The following is a 15,780-nucleotide window of genomic DNA, read 5'->3' on the forward strand; positions in this document are numbered from 1 at the left end:
GAGCTGTATTCAATCACTGCTACACAGCCCTGGCATATTAAAAACTGTTTCATGACTACATGGTTAGCAGGTAAGTACTTTTGCTGCTTAATTTGTCCAGCATTTTAGTGTAAGTGAGATAACTGGCTCAGCCTCCAGGCTTGGCAGGGTAGGTTCATGTCTGCCACTTGAGCCTTACTTTGCTGTTCTTACATGCCACACTTCATTCAGGAGGTTTTGGGGCTTTTTTTAAATTTTAATCCAGCCTTCAAGAATTTATTTCATAGCAGCTCCCATCTATGGGATAATTACACTTAGTTAGCGGTACTCAACACCGATGATTTCATAACATGCCACAAACAGGTGCCAATTAAATTCCTTTATTGGAGACAGAAACATTGCATAATTACAGATTGGATGAGGAAAACTGGAAATAGTATAGACTGTTTCTACTGCCAGCAAAATACAGTTCTTACAGGATTTACAGACATACAAATATAGTGCTTCTTTCATGCCAGATGGTCGGTACGTAACAATGCCATTAGGAGCACTTAATTGTGCTGCTACAAAACCTTTAGAGAAGAATGAGGTAGAGTTTCCTTTCGTTTATCCAGTACTTTTTCACACATCTGTCCTTTACTGCTTTTATATGCTTCAGATTCTTGTAAAATACCCAGTTAACTTTCAACATTTGAGAAAATAGAGACCCTTCAGAGGTGTTTACTTCTCCCTCTCTAAGTCACTAATTTCCCACTGCTTATGTGCTACAATTTCACTAACTACTACTGCACCCTTCTAATAAATGCCTCAAAGGTTAAGTAGATTGGGACTTCTGGCTTCCCAACAGAAATTGTTTGTAAATAGCTTCATATAAAACCCTTACTTTTCTATATTATGGCAAAGAACCTTTTACATTTTGTCATTGAGTGGCCAAGGTGAGTCCAAGCCATCTCGCCAGAGGACAAAAGGAATAGATCACTCTTTGTTAACATCTTTGACTATGAAACAATGTTAATGATGTGTTTTCTCCTCCCACTTGCAGTTCTAGTCAACCACTGGGCTTAATACACATGATTGGAAGAGAATACATCACTGATCCGTTAGATAGTATTGGAGCATTACCTGTTTTACCAACTATTCCACCGTTTTACAACATATAAAAAGCAGGTTGCAGGTTCCGGTTAAGACACAGGGGCCCGAGTTCAAAATTTAGGCACAGATGCAGGTATTTAAGTAACTGAGTAAGAGCATTCTTAAATATCACCATCAGTCTCTGATCCTGCTAGACTTCTGGTGTACCTGGGTAGTCTCTCAGCTGGACTGCACAAGGATGGTGATGATGTGCTCCTGCCCTCGCTGACCTGATGGGTGTTTTCACTCTCACTCCTGGCATGCCTGTTCTGGACACAGCAGAGTTTTCACTTACTGCTCTGGCATTTGCTGCCAGCATTAAGAACTTAAGTCTTAGAACAACTAGGGTGCAGTTATTTCACCCGAAGTGATCACGATTCTAGTGGTGACCAAATCATACTGAGCAGGGAATTTGGCATATAGAAAGAAGGTGATTACATAAAGAATGTTTGCTTTTTTCCTATAAGCTACTGCAGTGTGATAGTGTAAGACAATAGTTCAGCAAGACTGTATCAGAACTCTAAAATGAGAAACAAAATTTTTATTAAAAGGTGCAAAAAGATTCCATGTTCATACCTCAATCACTTTGATCATAAATGACAAAAAATCCGTTTCTGCAAGACGTTACTGCCTGAGATAAGCTTCTGAGCTCTTCTATCTCTCCCTGAAATGATGCTCTAAGCCTGACAGAATCAAGAACTATAAAGAGTTAGTGTTAAGAGAACCAGCTCTTAGAAACTTCCCCAACTCTTGCTTAGAAAAACAAGCAGTAAGCTTATTTTATCAACTATTCCCTGCATACCTCTTTGGTAGAAACCAAAAATGGCCAGTGTTGGTAAACCATTTGGAACACTAGTCAAATACTTCCACAAAGCTGTCTTCCCTGTTTCTACCTTAACTTTACCCAGCACTAATTTTAAAGGCTTTAAAATTTTACATCAAGGTCTTCAATCTTCTTTAAGATCTTCCCATGAACATGAAATTTAAGAGACTTTTTTTTTTAAAGCATGGCATGAAAATGCAGGATTGTGGTAAAAATCAGACAAAATAAATTAAGCTTTAAGAAAATCAGAGAGTATAAATTTACATTCAGAGAGAACCATGCTGTTACTACTGGCGAATATAATTACCATTTTTTTTTTAGTATATTTGGGTATGGTTAACCTTGCTAGTGTGATTAATGAGACTTCTGTTTATCTGACTATTAATTTCAAAACTTATTTCCAAATCTATTGACTAATCTTATTTCAAATCTATTGATTAATCTTATTTCAAATCTATTTACTATTGTAATTTAGTACTGCTCTTCATCTGCTTAGTCCTAATGTACCTGACTGTTCTAGCTCAAGATAATGGCCAAGTTAGTTCTGTTTGTGGAGCTGGGGATACATTTGCCAAGTGTACTACAGATGGCACTCAGATTTTGCACAGTCAGAGGAAATATCCTGGAATTCCTACTAATAAGAATCATGTTCAAAGCAAGGCATGGACAGGAGGACTGCTGCAACAGTATTTTTCACCAATGCAATGCCAGTATTCTCTTTTGCTCTTATGGCTGAAAATACAAGTAACTTATTAAGAAGTTTTTGAGCTTAAATTGTTCATAACCTATAAATTATTTTTCCAGATCTTGAGGATAGAGACAAAATACAGTGAAACACAGGTCTTTCATACTTCCAGATTGGTAAGCATTGCAGTTCAGCAAATTTTTGGTCAAGACTGATAAAGAGGTCTGTCTCAGTGCTACATGACCAAGTGCACCTCTATCACAGTCCCATGCTAATGACTTTACATTAAGAAGTGTTATGATTCCTTCAAGCATCCCTTTTTAAATAAGATAGCCCAGTTTGAGGTGAATTTCTCTTGTCAAGATAATTCTGTATGCTAATTTTTATCTTCTGAACTACATTTGCTACACATTTTTGTGTTTATGCAGCAAACCTTGAATGTATTTCTCATTTAAATGATGTTTTTATCTGCATAACCAAGTTAGTCTCTTCTAATATAGTCCTTGAAATACTGGACTTTACATGGCATATTTCTTATTGCTTAGAAAGCTTCTTCTGGAAAGCTTAACTTGATCTTTAATGAAGTAAGCTTTTAAGCAAAAGTTTGGATTAGAGTTAAAAGTGGTGTAAGTGGTAGCACTATGACTCTGCACTTACAAAGAGTTTAAATAACTTTTCCAGGGTCACAACGTCACTGGAGTCTGTTCAGGGATTACACATTCTGGTGGTAAAGCACAATTCTGATCAACACCTGGAATGTGAAAAAATTACCCTTTTTTTTTAAGCTGTCACTACTGCTAAAAGCAAGAAGAATGCAAATTTGCTTAAACGGTCACTTTTAGATATGAGACAACAATAGAAGGAAAAAGAGGAAAAGGGGTGCAAGTCTGTGTGAAAGGGAGACAGTAAGGAACAGGGCAACAACTGTCTCAGGGCATGCTCAGCCATCATTTACAGCTGCCACCTCTCAGGGTATCAGTCTGCCACTGGAACATTAAAACTTACCCTCAGTAGAGTGGATCCCATGCAGAGAAAGACAATGTACCACAGTCTGCCAGGCTGTGCCACCAGCTTTGTGCATCTCTGTGTTCTATTCCATAGAATAGAAGGCACAGTGAACAGACAGTTCACACTCACAACTCTGCTGGGATTATGCAGATTGTTTTGGAGAGGCCATTGAATTCAAGAGGGTTCCTCCTCTAATTAAGCAGCTCTGAGATCAGCCCCAGCTGTCTCTCCGTCTACCTCTTGGAAGACAGACATTTCAAGTAACTTGCACTCCAAATGACTTCCAAGTATCTCACTTTTCCAATTTTCTTCACGTCTGAAGATAAATAATAAGCATACAGGAAAGGATCTATGATATCTCTATGGTGAATTAGGCAAACCCAAACAAGAGGTTATGTACAAAGAGAAGGAGTGGCTGGTATCTGCTTTTTGGCTTGAGATAGTTGAACAGGTGTAAACAATGGCTGGGCAGAGAGATCTCACTACCTTGCTTTTGTGTTATCAGTCTTCCCTTTTATACCCCAGAAAAACCATGTTTGCTTTGCACTGGTGTAACAAACTATCTACCCTAGGAACCCTTATTAGCATCCTCACCTAGGTCTGTCCCTGTCAATTCTCAGTGAATTTGCTCTCACTGCAGTTAACAATCTGGCGAAATAATGCCAGTTGCTGAAGCCATAATTCTTGGCACCAAAAGAGCTTGTATGAAATGCCAGTTTCATGAAAATTGTTATTTGAAGGACTTTTCTCCTAGTCATGAATCATGCTAACCAAACTGAAAATTAAGGACATGCTCAATACTGAAAATAATAATCAAAAGAATGAAGAGGAGAAGAAAGAACATATGAAAATTAGATTTCATTATTATCATTTTAAAGTACCAGTGTTTGTAAAACATAAGCATGTGAAAGGCTGAATCTCATTTGATCAACCCAATTAAACATTAAATAATTGCAGCCAATTATGCAAATATCACACAATATTAATTTGTTGATCTTTTTTGAACAGTTTCAAATTTTCCTAATGTTAGACTATCTTATGTCTTAAATGATCAATTACCAGAACCATAACTAAGTGATGAAGAATGGATAATTGCCTAGTTATGATGTACCATACTCTTTCTATGTAAATCTGTTGCAATTAAACAAATAGGGCACATGGAGAAAAGATGTGCAGATGTTCTTTTACAATCTGTTACCAGCTCAGGGAATACCACAGTTCCCTCCTAAATTTTACAAGTGAAAACAAGGAGAATGGAATATCAAATACTGATTGTTATTTACAGGTTCTTTCTTTCCTTTGGTTAAGGGGATAAAATGTACCATCAGAATTCAGAGTAGGACGGCATGAAACATCAGAAGAATTTCCTGTACTATATTGACCTGTCAGCTCTCTTATTTAGGTTTCAAAATTTAAAATCTAAAACCTATTCCCTTGGACTGCACTTGGAAACAAGCACAGCTTTCAGTTGAGACAGACAGAGCAAGGCAATTAACCAAGATGTTAAAGACAACAATTAACACACACACTCCACATTTTCATTCTTCCCTCTGAGGAAAGACAACTGTGGGTCATTCCACTATCAATTCTCCTTATTTTGAAGTCTCCATCAGCAGAAAAAAGAGGAAGTCTCTCAAGTCAGTGCAGGAAACAGTGCAAAACACAACAAATGAAACCACCTGGTTTCTTCATGTTAAATGACTTGCAACCAATTTAAGAAAAGTTTTACACAACTTTCAGGTTTACATTTCAGTAAAATAATTCTTCTAACTGGTCCTTATTCATTCTGCCTAGTGAATAGATTGCTGCTGGTATACTGAGGCCTTCATGGGGATTTTGGATATATGGTATCATATGTCAACTCTATCAAAGCTGAGATGTTATGGTATTGCACAACCACTTTGCCATGCATCTGAAGTTAGATATTTTCACTTTTCCATTTGCTGATAAATCAAAGATGAACTAAAGATAAAGATTAGATAGTTCAGTATCAGTAAGCCATAAATGGTTGCTTATTACATAATCTTTAGAGAGCTCCATGCCACACTCTGGTTAAAGGCACTCTTTAATTTTCATACTGGTCTTGTTGGATAAAACTCTCTACCTCATAATGCACCTAGACATATTCCCCATGTTAGTTTTTCCAGCCATCTAATTAAATAGAAGGAAAGACTACCAGCAGCTTATAACACATAGTAACATACTGAACAAAGACCAGCACATGATACAGATTCAAACGGTCACAACACTATGGCTACTGTAAGTGAAACAACATTTTGTGCTTGCAGTTGTAGACTAAAGAAAAAAAATATCCATCGATTTTTAACAATAGTTACATTGTCAGAGAAAACCTTCAACTGTTCTTCATTAAAAGACCAGATTGGACTGCAGTCAAAGACAGGAAAAATCATGATCTGAGGGAGCAGAAGAAAGTGGTGCCTAAGGAGAGGACTTCAAAATGTGACCAAAAATGAACAGGAAGCCATAAGGCTGCTCTTTAACAGATGTGTAAGGCATGGATGGTCCACTAGAAATTATATTTTGCCTTTTTAAACTATGTTAACAAACGCCAGTAAATACAAAGGACTTATTAAGCATGGGAGAGATACTGTTGGTCTTTAAAAAAATTAAAGTACTAAATGTTTCCCTTAATACTGGTGCATCTCTACTGCAAACTAGAACAAGAAATACTTCACTTTTACTTCTTACAGGACTCCAATAAAGTGTCAATAAAGTTCCACCAGTTTTATACTGAAGTAGCACTTTGGAACATTGATACAGAATATGGTTATCCTTTTTGGCAAGAGGTATCTTAAAGCTGTTCAACAAAGCTGTGTGCAGAAGGAGAAAGCTAATAAATATTACAGAATGATCATTAGTGAACATTTGCAGCAGTTACTTCCCCATCTATGGGCTACATGCTCTGTATTGCTTCCAAAGTATCAAGACTGCATGTGGGAAAGCAGCATTTGTATGAATTAACTGCTTAACCAGAATGAAATCAGGGTTTGAATGAAATCTCTTTCCCTCTAGATATTTTCTGTTCTGTTGACAATACTGCTTGTTCCTTAACAGGAAGGCCCTTCTACAGTACACGTGTCAATGGAGGCTGAATACAGCAAATATGTGAAAGGGATAAGAAAACTATTTTTCTGACCTGAATTATGTGAGTGGATGATGAAAGAAATCCTCAATGAATTCCTCAATCCAAAGGTTTGGCTGCTGTGAAGAATGGTTCAATTTTCACAGCCAAAGTTGTCTAATCTCATTTCCTAGACACTCACCTGGAAGGCAACACTGTGTGTGCAAGAGCCCAGCTCTGCTGGGCCAAAGGGGAATTTTAATCTTAGCAGGGCCTGACACAGCCTTTTAAATCATGTCTAAAAGGATGTACTCAGCTATTAGAGAGGTCTGCACTGCCCAAACAGCCACTGCAAATCCCCATGGAGGGAAGGGCCATAGGCCAAAAGGGACCATCTTGCAGGCTAGACTGGCTCAGAGAATTTTGGGCTAAAGGCCAGTTATTGGACAGAGTATGAGGGCATCTACCAGTCTATGCGAACTGAGGAATCTCCCATAGAAGCAGAGCAGAAAGGATGGAGTGTGTGGCTAAACCTATTTGTTTCCCAAACACAGAGCAAAAGGCAGAATTATGTCAACAGAACCCTGTGGGCAGGTAACAGGCAACATCCTCAAGTGACACATGTTGTGCTGAAGTGGCAGTAAACAAACCAAACTGAAGAGCAGTTGAAGAGCATTTTACAAGTTTTTAGACTGTATATAAGGAGGCACTAAGAAAACCATTAGGAAAGTTCTATTGCTAACATTTAGCACCTCTACCAAGAAGACAGGCTTCTACCAAGAGGAATACAGTAGAAATCAAAATGATTGTGTTCACGTTTGCCAGATTGTGGAGACAATCATCCTGGGGGAGCAAATTGATACTTGAGACTATGCTACACACTGGCAGCTACAGAAGTTGTCATTATTCAGATGTCAGGTCTGTCTGGAGGGCTTGAGCTCTGCCACCTTCATGACACCAGCACTGCCCAATCGCTGTCCTCTCTTCCATACTGAAACAAAGCAAAAAATGAAGTGTAAGAATTAAAGTTAAAAGAATCAGTGTACATTTATGGTAACTTCTTAGGTCTGTCCTCAGAAATGTTCATATCCACTGCTCTGACAATAGTTTACACTATTTCTCGTGCCTTTACTTGCCTTTGATTTGGGCACAGAACAAAGGTAGCTTGCTTTACCCATATTACAATAGCTGGTTTAGGAAGGGGCAATGCTGATGCTCGTTACAGATGACACAGAACAGTCCTGCTTCACTTCCATCAGTTTAATGCAGTCACTCCCTGGGGCCTGCTCACTAATTCACTCCTAAGTATGCCCCTGCTCAAGCTCCAATAAACAAACACATTTCATTTTATTTCCTTTTATTGTCAAGGTGGCTTTTTATTATAACATTCTGACTGCATGTGAAATAAAACCACCACAAATACCACGGAGTACAATTAGGGAGAATTGTAATCCAAAATAAAACAAGTTGTCTTTCTGTACACAAATGAATGGGATCACCAAGCAGAAATGAAGGCAACCTATGGCATGCAGCCATATCCCCTTCCAGGGGAGGATACAGCCCCAAGGCAGCACTTTGGATTGCTAGACTGGTTCCACGTCCTAAAGCTCTGTCACCAGTCCTGTAAACAATGCTCCAGAGACACTCCAAAACACACACACAGGGCTCAAGCAGGTAAATAATTCAGAAGTGGAGAGACAGCAGCAGATGGGAGTTGGGAGTCCTTTCCCTTATAGTGTTATATTCAGGGAGCTTGAAAACACTTTCAAGCAAGAAATGAAGACTGATTTTAGAGGCTTTATGTAGGCTGAAAAGATCACTTAATTTCTCCACAGTGGAAAAAACAAAGTTCCTCCAGTACAGGTTCTGCATCAGCAGAAGAGATAACAGGTCACTAAAGCAGGGAAAAGACAACAGCTCCAAATCAGGATGAGCCAGAAGAAACACACTTCTAGATCCACAAAGGAATGGTGTTTAGTGGGTTTGTGTTTTTACTCCAGCAGGCAAGGAGTTTTACTTTTTACTCCTGTAACTGACCTTCACAAGTACCACACCTACTTTTTCCTTTTATTATTAATTCTGCTGCTCCTGCTCTGCAGGCTGCAGTTATTTGTAGGTTTTGCTGTCTTTAGGCAGTAGTATCATTGAATGCTCTGATACAGAAATTGCTGCAAGGACCAGTCTGAGTTGCCATTTGACTAGAGTTTGCACCTGGTTCCAGAATTAAAAGGGGAATGAAGATGCAATACCACAATGAAGATCATTTCTTTCTGCTAATAAAAGCAGATTTAGCTTCCTTTTTTAATTCTGTCCAGAGCTTTGTGATCCTTCTGATCTTTCTTTCACTGTCCAGCACCTCCAGGTCATTCTTTGTAAAAATTAACACTTATATGGTCCTTTCTGGTTGTTTTCCACTGCCCAGAGAAAGAAAGGGAGTTTGATTAAATGTCTCTGCTGTCTCACCTGCAGTGTTTAAATGTATTTAACAACACGTAGCATAAGCAATATACCTTATTATCTATCCATCCCTTTCAAGTTGCAGCTCAATCTATGTCTTAAAGGGCATAGCAAAAGCTTGTTTATTCTCAAAGCATGGATGCAAGTGGGTGTATTCCCAGAGAAAAGAACTTCATCCCTAAATCTTTTAATTTAAGCAGCTTTGGAAGAGTGTACTATTTCTAATTCATTCATAAGCACACCATTAATTTATATAATGTATGCTCTTTAATTTGAAGTCTTTATCAGCCTTTACCAATCATGATATCTACTAAATGACAGGAAGGGAAATGTGTATTGCAGTGTCACCACAGTCTCTCTCAACTGGCATGAGAAATTAAATCAGTTCTGCCCATGAGTTTTTAATTTGTCACTCCAGCTCTGGTTGCACTGAACAGCTGTTCACATCTAAAGCATCCCACTGAACACAGAAGACTTGCAAAAGAACAATAGGCAGCATGAAAACAGACTTGGAAACACAATAATGAAGAGAATATGAAAATAATAAAAGAATCATGTACTGCACACAAGGGAACTGGTATAATGACAGTGGATATGGAGCCTGCACCTTTTGGTCACAGGTTAACATGCAGGACATGGTGCTGAGAATTTCTACTTTTTTACAAATTCCCATTGTTTGACATGAAATGGATACAATGCCCCAGTTCAGGCAACAGAACAGCACAGAGACTAAAGGTGTGTTTGACTGCTATTTCTACTGCACTTTATTCTTCAAAACTGGAAGATTCTTTGGAATTACAGCCTCAGATTGTCCAAATGATATGGCACTAATCCACTGATAATGCAAAGAGATCTGCTATTTTTTTTCTCCTGGTAGAGAATATAGAAGATCTTGGTCAAGGATTCTCCTCTGACATTTTAAGATTATTATATAGTCCATTTTTTGTGTCCCAGCATTGTTTTCTATGCCACATCACGGGGTCCTTCTGGATATGAGTCCATTTCTCCACAGACAGAAAGGTCTGAAACACAGACCTTTCTGAAACACAGGCAGAAACACAACCAGCAACCACTGATTGACTCTTAATGGGGAAGCAACCACTAATCTCTTTAAAATCATGTTTTCAATGGTTATGTGACTCACCTCTACTGATTTTCTTTTAAAGAAGGAAGAGAACTCAGAATTAAGCATATATACATAATAGTCCAGCATTTTCCAGGAGTAACAAATTTACTCCTGGCACATAACTAATGAACACAGACTACACATACAGTGAAAAGGTCCACATCAACAGGCAAATAAAGTGAAAAGGTCAGAGAAAAATAATGTTTCGTTATCCACACTTTTTCAACCTCCTCCTGAGCCTTGGTTGGTGGTGGAAAACCAGGGTGATAAGGGAAGAGGCAATGGGCAGGAAATTCCACCTGAACATGAGGAGAACTTCTTCATTGTGCAGTGACTGAGAGCACTGGAACAGCTTGTCCAGAGAGGGTGTGGAGTCTCCCTCACTGGAGATATTCCAGAAGTGTCAGGACACAATCCTGTGCCCTGCGCTCTGGGATAGCCCTGCTAGAGCTGGGAGGGGGGACCAGATGACACCAATATGGGCCCTTCCAGCCTGACTCATCCTGACATTCTATGATCAGGGAGGGTAGGGAAGGATGCTCCAGGGAAAAGGCTAGATAAATTTGTCTTACACTGCTCACTATCTCAAGGGAGAAAGACACAGATCACAAGATTACTGGCAGCAACATGAAAATTTTAGTGGCAAATCTAAGAACACTTTGAGCCAAAAAATGTAGAACGGAAACCATCAGAATCAATTTGAAAAAATCCTGGAAATACTGCCAAAGCGACTGCTATCAGATCTTAAATAAAGGGGCTTTTTAACTTGCCAAGACCTCCTCCTATCCCCAAATCCCTCATACCATAAACTACACTAAATAAGGAAAAAAACTCAGACAACTTTAACAAGAAGGGTCATCACCTGCTGCTCACTAACTTCCCCTGAAATGGTATTGGATCCTGGAGACAAAGCACATGGAGATAAAGCACTGATTCCAAACAGACTTTGATATTTAGCAAATGACAGAGGAGGGAACTGTGTTAAGAATGAAAAGTGACCATGTGATTGGGAAGATAATGAGAAATGGAAATGGAGATCAGCTGGCTGTGCCCAGTGAGTGTTTAATTGCCTCACTCATCTCTTTATTGATTAACCTGTTCTCATTTGTGATTATGGTTAATAAGATGCTTCATAATCCTGTCTTTTTCCCTTAAAAAGCAACCTCTAACAACAGTATTAGGTTTCACTGATAACAGTAATATCTTGCAACTCTTACCCAGCTTACAAGATGAGTAGGGAAAAATTTTACTATACTTCATCTCTATCATACTTTCTCAAGGAAAGAAAACTGACAGACAGAATAAGCACACTAGACAAAAGGGTCTATATTATTATATAATGCCATCTATAGCATCACTACCAAAAAGATTTTATTCCACTCATTTCAAATGTTCACCTTTTATCTGTCTTTATAGAAGAGGAAACACCTTACCTGAATATCACTTAGCTTATTCAGGAAACGGGTTGTTAACTCAGGCCCATTCTCCATAGTTGGAATGTGCAAGTGCTGGCATTGAATAAAGGAGAGGGAGAAGGGGAGAGAAAGATTAACATGTAATAATAGCTTTACATATGAATACCTTATGGTGGCCAAAAAATTTAATAAATATTTATCATGCTGGCTAGCTCTCCTTATGAGTAGGAGAGGGTGGTTAGTTCTGGGTTTCTCATTGGGTTTTTGGTTGGTTTTTTTAAACAGGAGGGCATTGCTAAGCCAGTGAAAAGTTAAGCTGTTATGTTGTTGCTCAATAAAGCTAATCTAAGTCTTTCAAGAGATCAGTCCAGAATGGAAGGAATATTGTGCATGCAATAGTAGTAACATTATATAGAGAGAGTATTTAATTTCAAAGTATATTGTATAGATATACAACATTTATAATTTACAGTAGTCAGCACCTCAATGTCTCGTATTATCTTACCATCAGGTGATAGCAATACATTTATTCTATTTTATTCCTTCAGGAAGTATCATCTAACAGACATTTCTTGTACTTAATCATGTTTAATGGACAAAGCACAACCTTTCATGCACTAGTCCCCTGAACTAACTCTGTGCTGACTAAAGAGCATCAAGTTGGCTTAACAGCCTGAATGCCTGGGGAATTCCACCTGTGCAGGAGAAATCTCCCACATGGTGAGTATCAGGTGAAAGCAGCTGTGCACTGCCTTGAAACAGCTCTTCCATCAGAACTAGGATCCCTGCAATGAGGGGTAAAGAGAGCAACTTGAGAACGAAGGACAGCAGTGGCTCAGAAATTTGGTCTTTGCTCTCCTCACCCTTCTCAGGTACCTTAGCAAAAAATGCTGAATAAAAGAAATGAGGGAGAATGTATTTTTCTACATTTGCAAACAGGCTGGGAACTGGTTTTTTCTTTCACTTTCCCAGAACTTGAGATTTTGTATTTTCAGCTATTAGGAAAAAACCCAGACACAAGAGGGAATGTTCTCTTCTGACAACTAGCAACTCACTTGGAAAAAAACATACTGACAACTGTTCATCTTTCCAGGCAGTGTACCTTCTCTATCTCCCTTGGTTTTGGCTTCAGTTGGAATTAACTGTGATAAAATTCAGAAGAAAAAAGGGAAGGGAAAAAAAAAAAAAAAAAAAAAAAAAAAAAAAGACATTTCCTTACCGTGCCCTTATACAAAATTTTGGAGATGGGACATACAATGCAAGCTGTTCCAGCACCAAACATCTCCTTTACTCTGTTCTCTTCCAAGGCAGCTGTCAGGTCACTCATGGTGATATACCGTTCAGAAACTTTGAACTCTCCCTGACCAAGAAGAAGCAACCACAAAAATTGTAAAAAGTTTAAAAACATTAGTATTTTTGTTTTCTACATCAAAACATTTCCAGTAGAACTTTTAGCCTAGTGACAATAAGTAAAGTTTTGACTCTGCTCTTGTGATCTTTTCCAACATCCCAGCGTCACAGAAGGTAGATTTTCATCAAAAGAATGCCCTGCAAAGATGCCAGTGGTTTGCTAGATACAATGCTGATGATTAAGTGGCATTTTCCTCTGTTTTGGTGCAGAGTATCAGTATCACATTAGGGAATAACAAAGAAGAATTGTTATGGGACACTGGATCTCTCTACTCATGGTCTCTAGCACGTTAAGAGTTTGTCCAACAGAGCCTCTGCATTCCACTCTCAGACAATTCCAAAGCAAGATACATTCTGTTGATTCATTTCACCTGCCAGGCCAATTCATGTGATGTATTTTTTTTATCCCTAGTGAAACTTTCCACTGTAGCCAGCACAAAGCTGTCACATACAAAAATTAACTGTACTGCAGGTATGAGTAAAGCTACTTGCACTGCACAGCCTTAATACTGGAAGTGTTTTACCTTCTACAAGAGCTGAAGAATGCATAAGAATCAATTGAAGGGATGTGTTTCAAGAATAAAATGAACATCAGACCTTGAAATTTTTAATTCATGTACATGATATTCCTGTTATCCCACTCTAAGCATAATCCCAGCCAATCCCAGGAGGCAGGATACTGGGCTTGATGAGCCTTTGGCTGTGTAGCATCCTTACCCAGGCTGCAATAAAACCTTTGAATACAGTAAGGCAGAGTTTGCTAATCCCAAATGTCCAAATAAGTTCTTGGATTGCTGCACTACAGACCAGGAACAGGAAACAGACAGATGACTTCAAGACTGTGGCTGGGTAGGCTGCATGCTAGTTAGTAGAAACAAGGTTGGAAGCATGAGAACTAAATGCAGAAATAATGAGCTGATGACTGAAGTACAGCTATGGTCATGCATGGTAATTCTTTGTTTCCTTGCTGGTACCAATGGATTTAATGAGAATTTTCATGTTAAATACTACACGGAGCTACTTTAACAAGCTTGGTATTGTTCTGTGTGACAGGTGGGGGTATTCTGATGATGCTCCTGAGAATCCCTGAATTAGCATGTCCTCAGTTCCCATTAGGTTAAAGGGACTGAGTGCATACTCAGTAAGTCTTGCCAGCAACAGCAAGCTATGTGGTGCAGCAGGCACGCTGAAGGGAAGAGGTGCCATCCAGAGGGACCTTGAAAGCAGAGTTTCTGACAGGTTGGACACAATTCTGAGCAATTTGATCTAGTTGACGATGCCCCTAGCATTGCAGGGAGGCTGGAATACCTCCTTTAAAGGTCCTTTCCAGTGCCAGGTTGGATGGGACTCTGAGCACCCTGGAACAGTGAAGATATCCCTGCCCATGGCACGGGGTTGGAATGAGATGATCTTTAAGGTCCCTTCCCACCCAGGCCTTTGTATGATTCTAGGAAGCCAGACTGGTCTATGACCATTTGATTTAAACAAATCAGTTGAACTTTGAGATACTGAGCACCAGAAATGTTTACTTCTACTGATTATTGAAACCATTACCATTACTTTGAAACACTCACCCAGCTGCGGGCCAGATCCAAAATGCTTTGCCTTGTCACCCCTGGAAGGATGATGCCATCTAAAGGTGGTGTTGCCAGTTCATTTTCTGCCAAACAAAAGAGAAGCACTGGTTGAAAAGCAAACAAAGAAACAAACTAACAAAAGTTTACTGATATTACACCAAATAGGCAGGTGGGTCCCTTACAACTCAGGATATTCCATGATTGTACGGCATCAAAAATAACCCCTATGCTGTAAGATGCAGTATTTATCAGAGTTCTCCAAGAACACAAACAGACATTCAGTTCAGCTAAGTTGTTGCTGAGTGTTTGGAACCTTCTGCATAAACTTCAGTGGGTGGGGAAGAAATATATTTAATACATTAATATATACTTGTCTAATGCCTTGTAGGTGGTTTTATTCCTCAGTACTCTCTGTACATGTAACTGTGTAACTCACTGTGTTACTACTGCAAACTATGAAATGGTTCAGTTTCCAGATTCACAATAGAAAGGCAGAGGGAAAGTCATGCCTAATAATTCCAGGGTAGATCACACCTTTCCTTGAAATGTTTTACTTAATTCAGGAATATGGATTTAGTATACCCATTCCACAGCAGCAATTTGAAACATTCACCAAAAATTTTGAAGTTCATTTAATGAACCAGCAAAGCAGTGGAAATCTTGCCAACCCTCCTTGGAAGGAGACTTCCTTAATGATCCTTTGCTGTAGTCTAGACACCCTTTTTCTGGGCTAATTTTCTCTTTACATAATTAGTGCAATTGTAAGAAAAATCTAACAACAATAACTCAAGTTTTCACCTAGTTTGGTTTGTTAGCTAGTGTTTCTTGTTTGCTTTTGAAAAAGAACAGTAGATAAATGTTCATCTAACAAAACTAATGAAATGGTAGATAAATGGTAAACAATAAACACTTGGTTAAACAATCCATGCTTAGTAAATACTTAAAACACAAGTTTGTATGTAGACTTTGTTCTTCCATCTGATTTCTGCAGCAGAGTTAATATTTTTCATTTTAAGTCATCACATAGTGTACTCACTGGTTTCTATTATCAGAAAAGATTGACCTTTTACTCTTTTCAGACAGAGGA

General features: G+C 38.7%; 1 protein-coding gene across 2 annotated transcripts in view; it reads right to left on the reverse strand.

The window, feature by feature from the left end:
- Positions 1-343: 343 nt before the first annotated feature.
- Positions 344-15,780, reverse strand: part of BCAT1 (branched chain amino acid transaminase 1) — a 60,663-nt gene continuing 45,226 nt past the window's right edge. For both annotated transcript variants that reach the window (XM_083859045.1, XM_083859044.1), the window contains exons 8-11: positions 14,691-14,776; positions 12,926-13,066; positions 11,725-11,799; positions 344-7,699 (exon numbers count right to left, since the gene is read on the reverse strand). In XM_083859045.1, coding sequence (XP_083715171.1) covers positions 7,658-7,699; positions 11,725-11,799; positions 12,926-13,066; positions 14,691-14,776 — 344 coding nt within the window. In that variant the 3' untranslated portion in view covers positions 344-7,657. The remainder of the gene's footprint in view (positions 7,700-11,724; positions 11,800-12,925; positions 13,067-14,690; positions 14,777-15,780) is intronic.

Source organism: Zosterops lateralis (genome assembly GCF_965231275.1).
Source record: "Zosterops lateralis genome assembly, chromosome: 4".
NCBI lineage: Eukaryota > Metazoa > Chordata > Aves > Passeriformes > Zosteropidae > Zosterops > Zosterops lateralis.